A 21,827-nucleotide genomic window follows, 5' to 3' on the forward strand; every position below is an offset into this window, starting at 1 on the left:
CGGGAAGTGGAAGAGATGTGGTGGAGGGCATCGTCGACCACGTCGGGGGGGAAATGGCGGTCCTTGAAGCAGGAGGCCATCTGGGTTGTGCGTTTTTGGAACTGGTCCTCCTGGGAGCAGATGCGGCGGAGTCGAAGGAATTGGGAGAATGGGATGGCGATTTTTTGGAACTGGTCCTCCTGGGAGCAGATGCGGCGGAGTCGAAGGAATTGGGAGAATGGGATGGCGATTTTTTGGAACTGGTCCTCCTGGGAGCAGATGCGGCGGAGTCGAAGGAATTGGGAGAATGGGATGGCGTTTTTACATGGGGCAGGATGGGAGGAGGTGTAGTCCAGTTAGCTGTGGGAGTCGGTCGGTTTGTAGTAGATGTCCGTGTTGATTCGGTCGCCTGAGGTAGAAATAGATAGGTCGAGGAAGGGGAGGGAGGAATCTGAGACTGTCCAGGTGAATTTGAGGTCGGGGTGGAAGGTGTTGGTGAAGTGGATGAACTGTTCAACCTCCTCGTGGGAGCACGAGGCGGCGCCGGTACAGTCATCGATGTAGCGGAGGAAAAGGTGGGGGGTGGGGCCAGTGTAGTTGCGGAAGATGGACTGTTCCACCTATCCTACGAAGAGGCAGGCATAGCTGGGGCCTATGTGGGTGCCCATGGCTACTCCTTTGGTTTGGAGGAAGTGGGAGGATTGGAAGGAGAAGTTGTTCAGGGTGAGGACCAGTTCAGTCAGTCGAAGGAGGGTGTCTGTGGAAGGGTACTGGTCGGTACGGCGGGAAAGGAAGAAGCGGAGGGCTTTGAGTCCTTCGTGATGGGGGATGGAGGTGTACAGGGACTGGTTGTCCATGGTGAAAATAAGGCGTTGGGAACTGGGGAAGTGAAAATCATGGAGCAGGTGGAGGGCGTGGGTGGTGTCCCGAACGTAGGTGGGGAGTTCTTGGACTAAGGGGGACAGGACGGTGTCAAGGTATGCGGAGATGAGTTCGGTGGGGCAGGAGCAGGCGGAGACAATGGGTCGGCCGGGGCAGTCAGGTTTGTGGATTTTGGGCAGGAGGTAGAAGCGGGAGGTGCGGGGTTGTGGGACTATGAGGTTGGAGGCGGTGGATGGGAGATCCCCTGAGGTGATGAGGTTATGGACGGTCTGGGGGATAATGGTTTGGTGGTGGGGGGTGGGGTCATGGTCAAGGGGGCAGTAGGAGGAGGTATCTGCGAGCTGGCGTTTGGCCTCAGCGGTGTAGAGGTCGGTGTGCCAAACTACTACCGTGCCTCCCTTGTCTGCTGGTTTGATAGTGAGGTTGGGGTTGCAGCGGAGTGAGTCCAAGCACAAGACAGAGATAGTCTGAGTCTGATGGATGGTGTTCCATCTGAACACTGGCCAGAATGGCTTATGTAAAGATCCTGACATGAGTGTAGCCCAGAAAAGACCTCAATAAACGTGCAATAGTCAACTCAAGGAAGCTCTGGCTTGAACTGGAGAGTAACCAATGCTGGCCAAAACACAAAAGCTGAGGATCAGCTGAGCTGGAGTTAAATTAATTCAACTTCCTCACAAGCGTACAATGAGGTTTTGCAACCTCCCACTAGGGAGCCAAAAGGAAACTCTCCCCATATCGTGGTCAATATTCATTCCTTGAGCTCTCTATTCATCACATTGCAGCTTGTGGGATCTTGCTGTGCACAGATTGGCTGTGTTCCCAATAGCAAAGCAGATCTCAAAATCTCTGGACAGAGGTTGTCAACATTAACGGGTCAACAATATGACGGGGGTGGGGGGTGGAGAAAAGAGTTACATGTGGTAATGGAGGTATGCCTCCTGGATGGAAGAACCTCAACTTGTAATAAAAGCATTTTTTAATTGGGATCCAGAGAATACTCTTATAATCCATGGATCCATTCATCCAACATGGCTCCAGTCAAAAAAGTTAAAACCAGTTTCAAACAGCAAACTTTGGACCAGAATCAGAAATTATTGAAAAAGTGCACTGTGGGTCAGCTCAGGGATGAGGGGGAAACAAGTGAACCTTCAGGTAGAATACAATTTTTAAAAAACCCAGCAATTACTAAACTGTTTGCACCTTGTCACATTGGGGCCTCTCAGTCACTCAGCAAACACTCCTGTCTGGACATGTATAAAATACCCAACTTATGTTGTTTGAAAATAAAGACAGCATCTTTGATGCAAATTCAGGACCACATGTATTTATTTAAAATCAATGTATGTAGGCTTATTCTCAACATCTCTGCAAGGTCAACACCTTCAAGGATAGTCAGAACAGCACCTTGTCAAAACCAGACGAAAGTGAGGACTGCAGATGCAGGAGATTATAGATGAGTGTAGTGCTGGAAAAGCACAGGTCAGGCAGCATTCGAGGAGCAGGAGAGGCCACATTTTGGGCAAAAACCCTTCATTAGGAGTATTCCTTTCACCTGAAACATCAACTCTCCTGCTCCTTGGATGCTGCCTGACCTGCTGTGGTTGTCCAGTACTACATGCTCGACTCTGATCTCCAGCATCTGCGGTCCTCACTTTCTCCTACCTGAGTTTAACCTTACTGCGAAACCTCTTCCAAGAATGCCTACATTGAAGAAGTGTTCCTTCTCTCTCTACAAGGATCTCCGTGAGTGTCTCTCTCTCTCTCACTGCAAACCCCTTGCCAAAGCTGCCAATGTCACCTACCAAGGCTGTGCAATCAGTGGTTTTGTGCGTTTGAAAATGAGAATCAAAGGAACACACTCGGTTTGGCCTGTCCCAGACTTACACTTTCCGATCGTTCAGTAACATTCCATTCATCGTCTCAATGGCACGGGTTGCAGCCTCCTGCGTTTCAAAGTGTACAAAACCGTATCCTTTTGACCCACTCTCATCGCTGACAACCTGCACAGAGAAAAGTTCTTAAATTGACAAAGCATAAGGTGCATCCTTTGATACACCACCCCTCTCTCTACACATTCAAAAAATCTGTGCCTTCATTTGAACTGTCAGCCCCAATGTGTCCAGAATTCCATCCACTGGACAACATTGGACAAATGCACAAGCTTATCTGAAGGGTCATCACTGGACCCAAAACATTAATAGTTTTCTCTCCATAGATGCTGCTAGACTGAGATTTTCCACCAATTTCTGTTTTTGTCTCAATCTTATCGTTTCCAAAGCCCCCACAAAAAACCCACCCCTCCCTCCCCCAAATACCCATACGAGTACTTGGTTTACTGGGAAGGCAATGGTCTGGTGGTATTATCACCAGGCGATTAACCAAGACCAGCTGATCCTCTGTGGATCTGGGTTCAAATACCACCACAGTGGAATTTGAATTCAATAAATAAATCTGGAATTAAAATGGGATGACCATGAAACCATCGCCAATGGTCAGAAAAACCCATCTGGATTCACTAATGTCCTTCATGGAAGGAAATCTTCAAACCTTACTTGTTCTGGCCTACAAGTGACTCCAGACCCACAGCAATGTGGTTGACTCAACTGCCCTCTGGGTAATTAGGGATGGGTAATAACTGGGGGCCTAGCCAGTGGTGCCCATAACCCATGAATGAATATTACTGGATCAATTCCATTTATAACCCTGGGACTTCCATACAGCTGCAGTTACAAGATCCCAGTGTTATTAACCTTCAGTGGGTAACAGGGTCATTTTTCTCCTTCTAGTTAGTGGCCGCTCTCAATAACTTGACCTGACTTCTAACCCAAGACAGTCCCAGACACACCAGTCCCCACAATTACTCCCATCCGCAAGTGTTAATTACTAAAACTGTAAACAATAGGGAAATTCAGATATGGCTAACCGCACCTAAGTAACAAAGTCAATAGACCTGCAATCTCAATGCTCATGTGTACACATGGTGTGTGCACATAATACTCAACTGTTATGGTGCAAGAGGCTATTTGACCCATTGTGCCTATACTAGCTCATCGAACGAGCATCATGACCCAGTGCCAATCTCCTGCATTATCCCCCCTCCCTTTGCACTTTATTCTCATTCAAATTGAAATGTCTCAATAGAACCTGCCTCCACCACTTTTCCAAACAGTGCATTCTGTAAATGCTTCTCCCCATCAACGCTCCTCCATTTTGTACCCAAATTTTAATTCCCTCAGCTAGCAAGACAGGATTTGACCCATGTCAACAAAACCTCACCCAGGCCTGTGAAATACCAACCAGCAACAGTAGCACTAAGCCAACATTAAATCATTGTGACTGCTGCATTCCCTCAGGCACTGAATCCATGTCAGTACATCGTACGCAAAGTCAGATGGCTGGCTGAACAAATGGAGCCAAAACCACAATTCAGGATTGTCACAATTCCTACTGGACAGCAGGAAGTAAAGGCATTTCCCAGTCAGATAGGGATAGGCCCAGGTAAGTGATCACATGTTCCTGACAATTCCAGGATAAGGCTATGGGACTGCCAGTAGGTTAACAACACTAATACAGAGTGAGCTGTTGTCTTCCAAGTCATAGCTTCAAACCAAGGCTCTGCTTATCCTCAGGGAGAAAGTGAGGACTGCAGATGCTGGAGATCAGAGCTGAAAATGTGTTGCTGGAAAAGCACAGGTCAGGCAGCATCCAAGGAGCAGGAGAATCGACATTTCGGGCATAAGCCTTTCTTCAGAAGGGTTTATGCCCGAAACGTCGATTCTCCTGTTCCTTGGATGCTGCCTGACCTGCTGCGCTTTTCCAGCAACACATTTTCAGCTCTGCTTATCCTCAGGTAATCCGAAACAATCGCAGTAGCTCTTTCCTAAGGCAGCAGGGAAGTTCTCCTCTCTTGACCTGGGATATTCAAAATATCTGTAGTAAAGGGGTCATTTGGTCATTACTATATTACTGTCTGCTGTGCATCGCCTAGTAGCCAAACTGCAACTCCAGTGGCTCCTACAGAATGTCCTGCAGTCATGAGAGGCGCTATAGAAATGCAGGTCTTTCATGACATATCAAGGTGAAGCTCTCTGGGTGGCAGACACGCAACACAGGGAGGTGGTGATGTTGTTGTAAACTCACCAGGCAGGCTCTTACCTTGCAGGATAGAATATTGCCGAAAGCAGAGAAGGTATCATACAGAGCCTTGTTGTCAATGGACTCATCCAGGTTTTTGATGAAGATGTTGCCCACGCCTGATTTGCGCAGGGAGGGATCCCGCTGAGACCACATGATACGTACAGGGCGGCCCTTAATCACTTCGAAGTTCATAGTGTCAAGGGCACGCTCAGCTGGAGAGAGATGGATGAGAGAGATTACTGGCCACGTGGAAACTGACCTTTGGTCCAACCAGTCCATGCCAAACGTAATCCCAAACAAAATGAGCCCCTCCTGCCTGCTCCTGGCCCATATCCCTCCAAACCTTTCTGATTCATGTAGCAATCCAAATGTTTTTGAAATGTTGTAATTATGCCCACATCCACCTCTACCTCAGGAAGTTCATTCCACACACAGACCACCCTCTTTTTTTTAAAAAAAAAGGCCCTCAAGTCTTTTTAAAATCTGCTTCCTCTCACCTTAATGTGTCCCCTAGTCTTGAAATCCCCCATCCTAGCGAAAAGACAACTACTATTAACTATCTATACCTCACGATTTTATAACTTTTCAGGTCATATCTCAACCTCCTATGCTCCATTGGAAAATAGTTTGTCTATCCAGCCTTTCTTTCAAATTCAATCATTCTATATCCACAACATCCTGGTAAATCTCTTCAGAACCCACTCCAGCTTGATAATATCCTTCCTATAACTGGGCAACCAAACTAGACACTGTTCCAGAAGAGGCCTCAATGTCCTGTACAAACTCAACATACGTCTCAACTCCTATACTCAAAGGACTGAGCAATAAAGGCAGGGATGTTAAATGCCTTATTAACCACCCTGTCTATGTGTGACGCGAACTTCAAAGAAATACATACCTGCACCCCAGGCCCCTCTGTTCCAGAACACTACCCCCAAGACCCTACCATTAATCGTATAAAGCCCTACCCTCGTTTGTTTTACCAAAAATGCAATATCTTGCATTTATCCAGTTTGAACTCCATCTGCCATTTTTCAACCCACTCACCCATTTGACCAAGTTCCCTTTGTAATCTTAGAAAATCTTCATTGTCTACTATGCCACCGATCCACAAACTTACTAACCATGCCTTCTATATTCTCATCCAAATCATTTATATAAACGACTAACAAAAGAGGATCCAGAACAGATCTCTGTGGAACAGTGATAGGCCTCCAGTCCGAGACAACCCTCCACCATTACTGTCTTCTGCTGTTAAGTCAATTATGTATTGAATTTGCAAGCTCACCCTGAATCCCATGCGACCTAACTTTACTAATTAGTCTACCATGCTAAACTTTGACAAAGGCTTTACTATAATCCAAATAGACAATGTCTACTGCTCTGTCAATTATTTTAGTAACTTCCTCAAAAAAATATCACGTTTGAGAGACAAGATTTTCCTCTCACAAATCCATGCTGACTACCCCTCATCAATTTTTGCCCCTCAATGTCCGTAAATCCTTTTATAATCACCTCCAATTTACCTACAACTGAAGTCTAACTCGCAGGTCTAGAGTTGCTCCTTACATCCTTTCTTAAACAAAGGTACAAAATTAACCATACTCCAATCAACAAACACACCACCCATTGTTATAGATGGTGCAAATATCTTTGCAAGGGACCTCGTAATTTCCTTCCTTACTTCCTACAAAATTCTAGAATACATCAGATCAGGTCCCGGAGATTTTGCCACTTTTATATTCTCCAAGACAAAACTTTCTCTTCTGTAAAGTGAACAGTTTTTAAAAATTCCCTAGACTCTCTCTTTCTCCTAGTAAAAGCTGATGCAAAAATATTCATTTAGGATCTCTCCTGGAGTCCAACACAAAGATGACTCCCTGGACATTTAAGGGATCCTACCGTCTCTCTAGTTACTCTCTTGCACTCAATGTACTTGTGGAATCTCTTAGGATTATCTACCAAAGCTGTCTCCATCTCTTTGGTCTTTGATTTTTTTTTAATATAAAAAGTGTAGGGGCATTCTTAAAGAGATTCAATTGAACCAAGTTGTCTATTATCTAGAAAGTCAATATTTTTACTCATCCATTGTTCCTTAATCTTACCAGCTTTACTCTTCACTCTAACAGGAGCAAAATGCCTCTGAACTCTTATCACATGCTTGAAAGCTTCCCACTTGTCAGGTGTCCTTTTACCAGCCAAATGTCTACTCCAACTTTTCAAACATTCTACCTCACACCATTAAAAATTTGCTTTACTCCAATTTTTTTTTAAAAACCAAGTTTTATGGAAAGATATCTTTTTTTTCACAACCACGTTGAAACTAATAAAATAATAATAGCTGGACCCAAAGTGTTCCACAACTTCTACATCAGTCACCCGCCCTGTCTTATTGCCCAAAACAAAAGGTCCAGATTTCTCTTCCTCTAGTCAGAGCTTTCACATATCAATCAAGAACCTTTTCTTGAACACTTATTACAAATTCTTCACCATCCCTCATTATAACAACATTATAGAGTCAGATGTCCAGCCTCTCCTTATAGCTCAAATCCTCCAACCCTGGCAACATCCTTGTAAATCTTTTCTGAACCCTTTCAAAGTTTCACAACATCTTTCTAATATGAAGGAGACTAGATTTGCAAACAGTATTCCAAGAGTGCCCTAACCAATGTCCTGTACAGCTACAACATGGCCTCCTAACTCCTGTACTCAATGCTATGACCAATAAAGGAAAAAGCATATCAAACACTATCTGCAACTCCACTTTCAAGGAGCTATGAACCTGCACCTCAAGGTCTCTTTGTTCAGCAACACTCCCCACAACCTTATCATTGGTGTATAAGCCCTGCCCTGATTTGCCTGTCCAAAAATTAGAATTTCACATTTATTTAAAATTAAACTCCATTTGCCACTCCTCAACCGATTGGCTCATCTGATCAGCATCCTGTTGCACTCAGAGGTAACCTTCTCCGCTGCCTACTACATTTTGCTGTCATCTGCAAACTTACTAACTATACCTCCTACGTTCACATCCAAATTATTTATATAAGTGATGAAAAGCAGTGGACCCAGCACCGATCTCTCCTTCCTATCACATCTAAAACCCAGAACAGTGAGCTGCCAGTCTTGTTCATCTCTCAGACGAGTTCCTATAATAGCTATAATGTCCCAATCCCATGTTCTTACACATACCCTGAATTTAGTCTTACCTGTAAGACCCAGTTGCATTGGAATAAATCCAATTTAGTTCTTGAGATCGACATAATGGCTTGTTCATCTTTCTTTTCTAATTGACATAATGCCTTCACATTCAGAACTTTGTCATCAATCCTTCTATTTACAGTGTTACTTAGAGAGGGGGATGGATGAATTCTATCAGTATTAAGTCTCCTCTAATGGAACGAGCAAGTCTCCTTTAGATATTGGTCACTTTCCAGTTTAGGTTAGGCACATCCTTTTTGAAAAGGTCTTTTCTATCCGAAAAAGAAACATTCCAATTGTCCAAAAACCTGAATCACTGACGAATACATCAGCACTTCAGCCATTGATTTATCTCTTAACCTTTTGTTGCTTCCCTCATGAGAGTTTGGCATTGGAGTAAACCAGAAATTACTACTTTTAGAGGTTTTTTAAAAAATCCTCTACCTAACCTCTCAAATTCATTCTGTACTGCTTTAATTTTTTTCCCCTAAATGCATCATTCCTACCAACATGTACTCACTGCCACAGCATCCTTGTCTATGTCCCTGACTGAAGAGTCCCCATAACAAATGCTGCTTAACACAAGTACCATTACAAGTGTCCAATAACTGACTGCTCCTTCTGTTTTCCTCAGAGACACCATCACCTTCTACAGTTCGAAAAAAATTGACCATTATTTAATGGAGGAACAGCCACTGGAGACTTTTGAAGCATCTCCCTTGCTTTGAGTTAGGGGCAGTAGTGGCCCATTCTGCTGGTCAATAAGAAAATAGGATTGTGACCTCAACTCCACAGTTCTCACTACCCTGAATAACCTTTGACTCCTTTGTTAATCAAGAATCTCAGTCTTAAAAAGTAAACTTATAATTACATTTTTCTGGACTTCAAATGTATTATTTAAAAAAAAATGGCATTCTGCTTTTACAGCATGGAAACAGGTGCTTCAGACCATCATGTCTGTGCCAGCCATCAAATAATCTCATTATCCACCACTTGGCCCTTAACCTTGTGTACTATCACTTTACTTCTGTCATTCCTGGGCCAAAACCTTATGATCTTAAATGAACCTTCACCATTGAACTCATTCACTAGCGAGGGAAAGAAAAATTCTCATCATATCTACCTTGTCAATAACCTTTAAACACCTGAAGATTTGTAGCCATTGCTCTTTCAATATAATATAGATGCTCAAAACCGTGAGGGGATCACAGAACAGAGAGAAAAACCACTCCCATTGGTGAAGGGTCAAAAGTTGGAGGACAATGATCCAAAGTGATTGGCTAAAAAGAGAATTAGACAAGGAGTTGGAGGGAAAGAGATACAGAGGAAAAGGATCAATTGAATTGCTCAGAGAGCGCTGATAGGAACTCGATAATGCCTTCATCTGTCACTCAAGACAGTCCCAAGTTCCTCTTCATATCTAGAGATTCCTACCATCTTGTTGAATCTGAATATTCTCATTGCTTTCGAGTCCTTCTGTAATAGGATGATTGAATCTTTAAAGTGCCCTCAATTATGTCCAGCCATTGCCTTGTAGTAGCTCATTGTTACATTTTTTACTTATGAATGTTAAGCTCTCAATAATACAGGCTAAAAAACTTTAATTATATTGTCTACCCTCACTGTCAAGGAATTATTTCATTCAACCCAAGGTCCCCCCTGTTCATACCAAAACCATCCAAGACACAAATATCCAAAGGGCAGGACAAAACAATGGTGGTTAACCAAAGTGGTTAAAGATTCTACAAGATCAAAGAAAGTGTCTTATCAGGATGCCTGAAAAAGAAATGACAAAGCTGAGGATTGGAAGCAATTTTGAACCCAGCAGCAGAAGGAGGACCACATAATGCATTCAGAGACGAGAAAATGTGAATGCAAACTGGCAAGGAATGTAAAAGTGGACTGTAGAAGCTTCCTTAGGTCTGCAAAAAGGAAAAAAGTTAACTAGGGCCAGTTACAAGACTGGACAGGAGAATTTATTATGGATAAAAGGAAGTGACAGACAATTACTTTGTGCCTGTCTTTACAAAGATACAGAAACTTTCCCGGAATGTGCAGGTGAACAATAGACTTGTGAAATTGAGGAAGTAAAAGAAACAGGTAAAAAGGTAGTACTTGGAAAGTGAAGTGGATAAAGGATGATAAATCCCCTGGCTCAGCGGAGTCAAAGTTGATATATCTGCTAGCCCTCTGACCACCAATTTTTTTTTTCAAAATTTTGTCAATTCTGTAAAAGCTCCTACTGACTGGAAAGTGGCAAATGTAACTCCAGTATTTACGAAGGGAGGAAGAGTAGCAACGGAGAACCACAGAACTGTTTGTTTGACATCAGTAGTAATGAAGATGTCAGTATCTGCTGCGAAGATTGAGAGAACTGAATATTTAGAAAAAAATGAAGTTGGGGTGGGGGGGTCAACATGGATTTATGAAAGAGAAATCAGGTTTGATAAGCCTGGAGTTTTTAAGTATATTACATGTAGTATTGATAAAGGAGACCCAGCAGATGTGGTGTATTTGGATTTTCAGAAGCTTTTGATAAGGTCCTACGAGTAACTAAAATTAAACAATATGGGATTGGGCAAAATATACTCAAGTGGATTGAAAATTGGTCAAACAGAAATAAAGATTAAACAGATGATTGTCAAGGTGTCAGGCTGTTACTAGTGAGGTACCACAAGGGTCAGTGCATGGTCCACAGTCAATTATAATCTATATAAAGGATTTGGCAGTGACGACCAGTTATAACATTCCCCAGTTTGCGGAGGATGTCAGACTGGGTGGAACACAAATTGCGAGGAGTGCAGAAAGAGTTGAAGAGGACTTAGACAGGCTAAGTGAGTAGACTAGAGCACGACAGATGGAATATAAATGTGAATAAATGTGCGATTATTCACTTTAGTAGAAAGAACAAAGGCAGATTATTTCTTAATTAGAGAGTTATTGGGAAGGTAGTATAGAAAGTAGTTGCAGCACGCAATCGGAAAGGCAAATGATATGTCCTGTTCATTCGGATTTGAGACAGGAATAAAGAATCAAAACACAAAAGAACTGCACATGCTGGAAGCTGGAAATGAAAATTAAAAAAGGCAAGAAAATACATGGGAAAGCGACAAATATTTACTCCATTATTTACAAAGGGAGGAAGGGTAGAATGACTGAATGGTTTGTTTGACATCAGTAATAGAGAACATGTTAGAATCTACCATCATCAACACCCCTCACCCACCCAACTGCAAACTACTCAGCATCCTGACATGGGAATTATTACTATTCCTTCTGTCACTGGGTCAAATCCTGGAATTCCCTCTCCAACAGTGTGGGTCCAGCTAACACCCCAGGGATGCAGAGGTTCATAGCAGCAGCTCATCTCCACCTTCTGAAGATGCTGGCAGTCAACCATGCCCACATCTCATGAGTGAATTATAAAAAAAAGTTTCTTTTATCGGAGATAATGGCCAGTCAGACAGATTAACCATCTTAGTGACTCAATTGGTCATTGACCTATTTGTGACGACTCTGGGAAGGGTGGGGCTCAACTTCCAGCACACTATTCCCACCAGGATGTAGCAAAAAGAGTTGCTGCTGTTTGTGGGAGCTTGTGGTGCACAGATTAACCGCTGCATTTCTCTGTATTAGAATGACTCCAATCAGCAAAATTATTTTCTGCTTTGCATATTGGGAAGTTCCTCAGCTGTGAAAGGCACTATGTAAATGCAGATTCCTTTCACTACTAGTACTCTGTTCCCAAAATGCAAACATTGATAAATTTCCAGCTATTAATATGATACTGATGCAGCCTGGATCTGATAGGGTAAACTCAAGGGAATGAATAGCTTACTCCAACTCCTGTGTTTTCAAAGAATTATAGAACCCTGCAATGTGGAAGCAGACCATTTGGCCCATTTAGTGCACACTAACCCTCTAAAGAATATCCCACCCAAACCCACCACCCTATCCTCTAACACTGCATTTCCCATGGTTAATCCACGTTGCCTGCATTACCATGATCAATTTTGCATGGCCAATCCACCCTGCCCTACACATCTTTGGGAGGAAACCAGAGCACCTGGAGGAAACCCACACAGTTGTGGAAGGTTGGCATCAAACACTGGTCTCTGGCACCAAGAGGCAACAGTGCCACCATGCCATTTTACTGATTAATCAAGGGAATATGAAATAGATGATCATAGTCCAAGCTGGCAAAGTAGGCCTGAAGGCCGGTCCCGACATGTCTCTTAGGATACCTTGCTAAACACATACATTAATTGCAGATTCTGTAAATAACCAGGATCAATTTGGAAGTCCCATCATTCATAGGAATGCTTCTGCACTCCATAAAGAATTATAGCTAAGACAAAGGCCTCACTTGCCCCCACTCACCGTCTGCAGGTTGCTGGAAGTTGATGTAAGCATAGCCCAGGGAGCGGCGGGTAACAACATCTCTGCAAACTCGGATAGACATGATAGGTCCAGCAGGAGAGAACTTCTCATATAACATTGCCTCAGTGACATCTTGGTGCAGGTCCCCAACATACAGAGAGGCAATCGGGTAGCCAGGCCCAGCTGCATTCATTTCTGCTGGCTGCAGCTGTTCAATTCTACAAAGACATTTCAAGAGTTTTGTCAGTGAGGACAAACAAAAACAATTACCAGAGAGTTGGAATCTTCTTAAACAACACACGGCCCCCTCCAGGCAGTGGAGGGGACTGGGCTGCTCTACGCTTCAGCTGATGTCAGGAAAAGCCCAGAGGTGGTTTTCTTGGTTGATCCTGCGTACGAGGGATTTTCTTATGAGGAGAGGTTGAGCCTGTACTCTTTAGGAGGAGGGGGGCATTTTGGAATAGACATTGTTAGGAGGCTTGAGAGGGTGGATGTGGAGCTGTTGTTACCCCTTGTGGGAGAGTCCATGACCAGTGTGCATCATCTCAGAGTAAGGGATCATCCATTTCAGACAAATGAAGGACTTTCTTCTTACAGTGAAGTGAGTCTGTGGAGTTCTTTACTGCAGAGAGCTGTCGAGATTAGATCATGTTTATTCGAGGTTGAGATAGATTTTTAACAGGGAAGGGAATTCAGGGTTATGGGAAAAGACAGAAAAGTGGAGGCGAGGATAATCAGATATGATCTCATTGAATGACGGAGCAGGCTTGATGGGCTGAATGGCCTACTTCTGCTCCATGTCCTAACAGTGTTTAGATAAAGAACAGGTAAAGACAAAGCATGTGGTTTTGGTTATGGCAGAGAATTTCCCAACGACATAACAGAAAAATCAATACTAAAGGCAGCTCATCACTATCCTGAGACATCCCTGTGACTTCCCCCAACTCCACTCATGCCTTCCCTTGCTGGCAAGGAGCCATAGGTCTAGCTCAGTTGGCTGGACAGCTGGTTCATGATGCAGCATGATACCAATGTGGGTTCAATTCCTGTCCCAGCTGAGGTTACACCATGAAGGACCCTCCTCCTCAACCACCTTCTTTCCCCCCCCCACCTTCCTGAGGCATGGTGACCCATCACCAGTTATCTCCCACAGAGAGTCTCATTGGACTAAGGGGCTGGGAGACTTTACCTTATAAAAAGGTGAGAAAATTTAATCATGATACCTCCCCAGTTCAACAGCCACTAAACTCTCACTAGGTACAGCTCGTTATGGTGTCCCTTCGGCCCGGGTGTTAAAAGGAACAAATTTGTTTTCCTGAACAATAAAACATACATTGGGGGTGAAGTAGCGAGGAGCGTTGTTGGGAGTGTAGATTCAATGAACATGGGAAAAAAATACACTGCCAAAGTTGAAGGGGAAATTCATTAAAAATAAAACAGCTTCAATCCAATCACCGCGTTGTGACTCAGCCAGAGCTCAGTGGTAACTGAAGCACAAGGCTCCATATTCAATTCCTACACAAGGGTGAACACTGAAGGGCCCGCACCAGAGGGCACCATACTGGCAGGTGCCATTTTTCATAGAGGCATTAAATCATAGCCCAACCTACCTCCGCAGGTGAATGTGAAAGACCCAGGAAAGGTACTTTGGAAAAGAGCAAGTTAGTTATCTTCAATGTCCAGGGGGCCAATTAACATCATACACAGATTGTCAAGTTATTGCTGTTTATGGGAGCTTGCTGTGCACAAAATGAATGCCATTTCCCAGTTACAAATAATAATTATTCAAAGTCGGTTTAAAAAAAAATCTTAAAATTTACTAAGGCTCCCTATACAACAACTTCCAAACCAACGGCCACTTCTATCTAAAAGGACAAGGACAGCAGATACATGGGAACACCACCCCTTTCAAGTTCCCCTCCAAGCCACTCAGCATCTTGACTTGGAAACGTATCACCGTTCCTGCACTGTCACTGCGTCAAAATCCTGGAATTCTCTCCCAAATGGCATTGTGGGTCTACCTGCAGCAGTTCAAGAAGGCACCTCACCCCCACCTTCTCAAGGGGTAACTAGGGACAAGCAATTAATAGGCCAGCCAGCAATGCTCTCACTCCAATGAATAAACAGAAAAAAATAAGTGGCTGTACAATATTTTAAGACATCTGATCATTGTGAAGGGTATTATATAAACTCAAGGGATCAGTTAACTCAGTGGCAGGACGGTTGGTTTATGATGCAGAGTGACACTAACAGCATGGCTTCAATTCCTGCACTAGCTGAGGTCACCACTTCTCCCTCCTCTCCCCAAGACATGGTGACCCTCCAGGTTAAACCAGCTCTCCCTAATGAGGGGTCTGGTAAGGTAGTGGAGATTTTACTTGACAAAGGCATCTTTGTTAATAGATTCTATTACATTCCCATTCATTAACATGGTGTTAATAGCTTAAACCTAGAGAAAAAATATTAAAGTTAAGCCTTTCAACAACTGGACAGTAGTAGCTGCTGCATTTCAGCGATATTGTTAAACAAACAGAACCCAGTGCAATGCGGTATTGACACTATATGGACATGCTCTGGTTATTCCAGCACCCAAACACAGTCATTGAAAATGGACCCATGCAGTTGAACATCAATAAATCTTAGAAGAGAGATTCCCTATTGCTACTAGATCAACTTACAGTCCCTCCAAAATAGCCTCTGCTTTCCCTCTGAACAGTAAACATTAGAAACGAACTATATTCTACTTGAGAAACTCAATATACTTTCACCTCTGGGAATATTAGCTGAAATGTAGTTTAGGGATAGAGCTGAGGATGGTAGACATCTGACCAGTTCAAACCTGAGGAAGCCTAACCTCCCATTTAATTTTTTTTTAAAAAGTGAAGAGATACTTGTGGGGAGGCAGTTTGTTTCACAGGTCTTTCAATGTAGAGGAACAACTTTAATGTTTATACGAACAAGAGAGAGCATTGCTGTTAACACAAAGTATTGGGGCCACTTTCCACTGAAACATTACTGGGATGAACTGAACTTTGACCCAAGTCCCAGTGAAATTCTCCGTGGTCAGAATCCTTGTTATAAAATTACTCACCGATAATGACTGAAGAACTCTTTCCAATTACCCATCGGGATCGCATCAAGTTACACAAAGCCCCTGTTCTTCGCTGGACTTGACACTTTCTCTCTCTCCGCAGATGCTACCAGACCTGCTGAGTTTTTGCATCATTCTCGGAGTTTGTCTCATTAACTCCCTAACCCTCTAATTCTCTAATGAAGACAAGGAAGAGTTTCATGCAGACCTGAGGAAGGCTTGAAGAAACTTTCACTCCAATTCCTGACTGGAGCTTGGTTGGGGATGGATAGGAGGAGGGAGTCAACGTGAGAGTCACTTTGAGAGAAAAAAAAAATCCCTGAAAAAAGTCAATAAAAAGTCTCTCCGAAATGCTCCCAGTATTTGTTTGCAATCATCCCAACTTGGGAATTTCAAATACTTGCTGCAAACCTTCCCAGTGAAACTTGAACTAAAAACAGTTAAGTCAGTAGCAATAAAGTTCTTACTAACCGCGGTTATCAAACGCCGTCCTGTTGCTGTTCCACTTTAAAGACGCTGTTTCTGCTTTTTTTTATATAAAAAATATTTTATTTATCTGATAAAGATGCAATAGTCTCTTAACCCAACCTCCATGAAGGCAACAGTACTCCCTCCTTTGGGAAATAATCCTGGGGATGGAGTCTCAGCGAGTGTCACAGGGGTGGGGCCAGAGACATAGGAACAGATAAATAAACTTGTTAATTCCAGGCAGGTACCTGGGATACTGTGTCGCCATTAACGTTATTATTGTGTTTGAATCGTGGCCAAATCAGTTCCTTTTTAATTGCACCGTTAGGAATGATTGGGACACAGGTACCACAATATTTATATATTATTTTATATTCCATCCCATCCCATCCCACCCCACCCTGTTAGGAAGGATCTGTGACGTTATGGATTCCTTCACTCATAAAGCCGGTTGTTGAGCCTGGGCTGGGCTATACCACAGAGATAGCATCACAACTGAAGCAATGCTGACTTGCACCTGTTGTTAAGCAGGAACATTAAGGGACATTTTGGTGGGGGATGGGGAGGGACTTTAGTTTTCCCCATAGCAGAATTTCAACTCCAGTCATTAGCTCTCACCTCTTGTCAGGTGTTACACAGTTATTTGAAGAACACACAAATTAGCATACAAGATGTGTCAACGGCTCAAAGATTCACCTCGTCAATAGGGATCAATGACCACCAATATACACCGTCAGCAACAGCAGGAGGCCATTCAGCCCCTTTGAGCCTCTCCCACTCATTAATGAGTTCACGGCTGTGACCTGAATCCAATACCATCTAACTGCAGTGGCTCCAAATCTTATCCAAATTAAGCTTGCAAACAAAAGATTATTAATTGAGCTGACATTTACACTTTTCCAAAATAAAAATGGAAAATTCTGGAAGTGCTGAGCAGCATCTGCAGAGAGAGAAATAGGATGGACATCTCAGGTTAGTGGCTTTGACCTCAATAATCATGAAGTGCTTTCAGAAGCTGGTCATGATCCATATCAATTCAAGCCTCCCAGCCTGCCTTGATCTGTTGCAATTTGCCTACCAACGGAACAGGTCCACGTCAGACACCATATCCAGATCCCTGCACTCATCCATGGAACGTTTGAAAAACAAGGATGCCAATGTCAGACTCATGTTCCACCTTCAACACCATTATCCTCCCCAGTCTGATTTGAAAACTACATGGCCTTGGTCTCGGCTCCGCTCTCTGCAACTGGATAGAGTCACAGGCATAGAGATGTACAGCACGGAAATACAGTCCACCTCATCCATGCTGACCAGATATCCTAAATTAATCTACTCCCATTTGCCAGCACTTGGCCCATATCCCTCTAGCCTCTAGTATGTCGGATGGATCAGTTTTCGTCCAATGTGTACAGGTGAGTTTCCTGACACAGTATGTCGAAGGGCCGACAAGATGGGAGGCCACACTGGATCTGGTGCTTGGTAATGAACAAGGCCAAGTATTTGATCTAGTTGTAGGTGAGCACTTTGGAGAGAGTGACCATAATTCAGTTACGTTTAGTTTAGTGATGGAAAGGGATAGGTACATGCCACAGGTCAAGAGTTATCGATGGGGCAAGGGCAATTATAATGTGATTAGGCACGAATTAGGATGCATAAAATGGGGTAGCAAAATGCAGGGGATGCAGACAATGGAAATGTGAAGCTGGTTTAAGGAACAGATATTGCGCGTCCTTGGTAGGTATGTCCCTGTCAGGCAGGGTGGAGGTGAACTGTGAGGGAACTGTGGTTTACTACAGAAATTGCATCTCTTGTAAGCAGAAGAAGGAGGCTTATATGTTGATGGGGCAAGATGGTTCAAATGGGGCGATGGAGAGTTATAGATCAGCTAGGAAGGATTTAAAGAGAGAGTTAAGAAGAGCAAAGAGAGGACACGAGCAGCCTTTAGCAAATAAAGGAGAACCCTAAAGCTTTCTATAGGTATGTAAGGAATAAAAGGATGACTAGAATAGGAATAGGGCCAGTCAAAGACAGAAGTGGGAAGTTGAGTGTGGATCCTGTGGAGATCAGAGAGGCGCTAAATGAACATTTTTCGTCAGTTTTCACTCAGGAGAAAGAGAATATTGTAGAGGAGAAGAATGAGGTACAAGATATTAGACTAGAAAGGATCGAGGTTAGTTACAAACAGGTGTTATCAATTCTAGAAGGAGTGAAAGTAGACAAGTCCCCTGGGCCGGATGGGATTTATCCGAGGATTCTCTGGGAAGCTAGGGAGGAGATAGCAGAGCCTTTGGCTTTGATATTTGAATCGTCATTGTCTACAGGTTTAGTACCAGAAGACTGGAGGATTGCAAATGTTGTGCCCTTGTTCAAGAAGGGCAGTAGAGATGATCCAGGTAATTATAGACCAGTGAGCCTTACTTCTGTTGTAGGAAAGATTTTGGAAAGAATTATAAGAGGTAAGATTTATAATCATCTAGCAAACAACAATTTGATTTCTAGATAGTCAACATGGTTTCATCAAGGGCAGGTCGTGTCTCACAAACCTCATTGAGTTTTTTGAGAAGGTGACCAAGCATGTAGATGAGGGTAGCGCAGTTGACGTGGTATACATGGACTTCAGTAAAGCCTTTGATAAGGTTCCAAATGGTAGGCTGTTGGAGAAAATGCAGAGGCATAGGATTGAGGGTGATTTAGCAGATTGGATTAGAAACTGGTTTCTGAAAGAAGGCAGTGAGTGGCGGTTCATGGAAAATATTCAGTCTGGAGTCCGGTTACTAGTGGTGTGCCACAAGGATCTGTTTTGGGACCACTGCTGTTTGTCATTTTTATAAATGACTTAGACGCAGGCATAGGTGGACGGATTAGTAATTTTGCAAATGACACTAAAGTCGGTGGAGTAGTGAACAGTTTGGAACAATGTTACAGATTGCAGGGGAACTTTGATAAACTGGAGAATTGGGCTGAGAGGTGGCAAATGGAGTTCAATGCAGCTAAATGTGAGGTGATGCACTTTGGGAAGAATAACAGGAAGGCAAAATACTGAGTTAATGGAAAGATTCTTGGTAGTGTGGATGTGCAGAGGGATCTTGGTGTCCATGTACATTGATCCCTCAAAGTTGCCACCCAGGTTGATAGTGCTGTTAAGAAGGCATGTGGTGTGTTAGGTTTCATTCAAAGAGGGATTGAGTTCCGGAGCCGCAATAGCATGTTGCAACTGTACAAAACGCTAGTGTGGCCACACTTGGAATATTGTATATGGTTCTGGTCATCCCATTACAGGAAGGATGTGGAAGCATTGGAAAAGATGCAGAGGAGATTTACCAGGATGTTGCCTGGTTTGGAGGAAAGGTCTTATGAAGAAAGGCTGAGAGACTTAGATCTGTTCTCATTGGAGAGAAGAAGGCTAAGAGGGGATTTGATAGAGACATACAAGATGATTAGAGGATTAGATAGAGTAGACAGTGAAAGACTTTTTCCTAGGATGATGACATCAGCGTGTACGAGGGGGCATAGCTCCAAATTGAGGGGTGATAGATTTAAGACAGATGTCAGAGGGAGGTTCTTTACACAGAGAGTGGTAAGGGTGTGGAATGCCCTACCTGCTAATGTAGTCAACTCAGCCACATTAGGGAGATTTAAACAACCCTTAAATAAGCACATGGATGATTTTGGGATAGTGTAGGGGAACGAGCTGAGAATAGTTCACAGGTCGGCGCAACATCGAGGGCCAAAGGACCTGTTCAGTGCTGTATTGTTCTATGTTCTAAACCCCTCCTCCAGATACCTTTCAAATGTTGCAATTGTACCAGCCTCCACCATTTCCTCTGGCAGCTCATTCCATACACGTACCACCCTCTACATTAAAATGTTGCCCCTTTGCTTCCTTTCAAATCTGTATCCTCTCATCCAAACCTATGCCCTCTAGTTTTGGACTCACCCCACCAGGGGAAAGACCTTGTCTATTTATCCTATCCTTGCCCCTCATGATTTTATAAACCTCCATAAGGTCACCCCGTAGCCTCCGATGCTCTAGGGAAAACAGCTCCAACCTATTCAGACTCTCCCTATAGCTGAAATCCTCCAACCCTGGCAACGTCCTTGTAAATTTTTTCTGAACCCTTTCACATTTCACAACATCCTTCCGACAGGAGGGAGACCAGAAATTCACATAATATGACCTCCCAGCTTGATACTTAATGCACTGACCAATAAAGGAAAGCATACCAAACGCCTTCTTCACTAACCTGTCTACCTGTGACTCCACTTTCAAGAAACTATGAACCCACACTCTAAGAACTCTTTGTTTAAAAATACTCCCCAGGACTTTATCATTTCGTGTATAAGTCCTGTTCTGATTTGCCTTTCCAAAATGCAGCGCCTCACATTTATCTAAATAAAACTCCATCTGCCACACCTCAGCCCATTAGCCCATCTGATCAAGATCTCATTGTACTCTGAGGTAACCTTTTTCACTGTCCACTACACCTCCAAACTTACTAACCATATCTCCTATATTCACATCCAAATCATTTATATAAATAATGAAAACAGTGGACCCAGCACGAATCCTTGTGGCACTCCCTAATCAGTCCTTGCCTCTCCTAATACATGTAAACCCTATCCCTCAGGATTCCTCCAACAACTTGCCCACCACCAATGTCAGTCTATACTTCCATGGCTTGTCCTTACCACCCTTCTAAAACAGTGGCACAACATTAGCCAACCTCCAATCATCCGGCACCTCACCTGTGACTATTGATGATCTAACTATCTCAGCAAGGGGCCCAACAATCACTTGCCTAGCTTCCCACAGAGTTCTAGGGTACACCTGATCAGGCCATAGAATCATAGAGATGTAGGGCATGGAAACAGACCTTCGGTCCAACCTGACCACATATCCCAACCCAATCTAGTCCCACCTGCCAGCACCCGGCCCATATCCCTCCAAACCCTTTCTATTCATATACCCATCCAAATGCCTCTTAAATGTTGCAATTGTACCAGCCTTCACCACTTCCTCTGGCAGCTCATTCCATACATGTACCACCCTCTGCATGAAAATATTGCCCCTTAAGTTTCTTTTATATCTTTCCCCTCTCACCCTAAATCTATGCCCTCTAGTTCTGGACTCCCCCATCCCAGGAAAAAGACTTTGTCGATTTATCCTACCCATGCTCCTCATAATTTTGTAAACCTCTATGAGGTCACCCCTCAGCCTCCGATGATCCAGGGAAAACAGCTCCAGCCTGTTCAGCCTCTCCCCATAGCTCGAATCCTCCAACCTGGCCACATCCTTGTAAATCTTTTCTGAAGCCTTTCAAGTTTCACAACATCTTTCCGATAGGAAGAAGACCAGAATTGCATGCAATATTCCAACAGTGGCCTAACCAATGTCCTGTACAGCCGCAACATGACCTCCCAACCCCTGTACTCCATACTCTGACCAATAAAGGAAAGCATACCAAACACATTCTTCACTATCCTATCTACCTGCAACTCCACTTTCAAGGAGCTATGAACCTGCACTCCAAGGTCTCTTTGTTCAGCAACACTCCCTAGGACCTTACCATAAAGTGTATAAGTCCTGCTAAGATTTGCTTTCCCAAAATGCAGCACCTCGCATTTATCTGAATTAAACTCCATCTGCCACTTCTCGGCCCATTGGCCCATTTAATCAAGGTCC

The 21,827-nt window shown here is 43.5% G+C and overlaps 1 protein-coding gene across 3 annotated transcripts in view; it reads right to left on the reverse strand.

Moving 5' to 3' along the window:
* Positions 1-16,528, reverse strand: part of LOC122560316 (embryonic polyadenylate-binding protein-like) — a 53,974-nt gene extending 37,446 nt beyond the window's left edge. Inside the window, exons 1-4 of one of the 3 annotated variants that reach the window (XM_043710910.1) lie at positions 16,145-16,528; positions 12,583-12,800; positions 5,020-5,213; positions 2,749-2,864 (exon numbers count right to left, since the gene is read on the reverse strand). In XM_043710910.1, the coding sequence (XP_043566845.1) occupies positions 2,749-2,864; positions 5,020-5,213; positions 12,583-12,775 (503 nt within the window). In that variant the 5' untranslated portion in view covers positions 12,776-12,800; positions 16,145-16,528. Of the gene's footprint in view, positions 1-2,748; positions 2,865-5,019; positions 5,214-12,582; positions 12,801-15,673; positions 15,911-16,144 lie in introns of those variants that run through there. The other 2 variants (XM_043710909.1, XM_043710908.1) reach the window with 2 other exon arrangements.
* Between the last annotated feature and the right edge of the window lie 5,299 nt (positions 16,529-21,827).

This window comes from Chiloscyllium plagiosum, chromosome 20 (assembly GCF_004010195.1).
Source record: "Chiloscyllium plagiosum isolate BGI_BamShark_2017 chromosome 20, ASM401019v2, whole genome shotgun sequence".
NCBI classification, from domain to species: Eukaryota; Metazoa; Chordata; class Chondrichthyes; order Orectolobiformes; family Hemiscylliidae; genus Chiloscyllium; species Chiloscyllium plagiosum.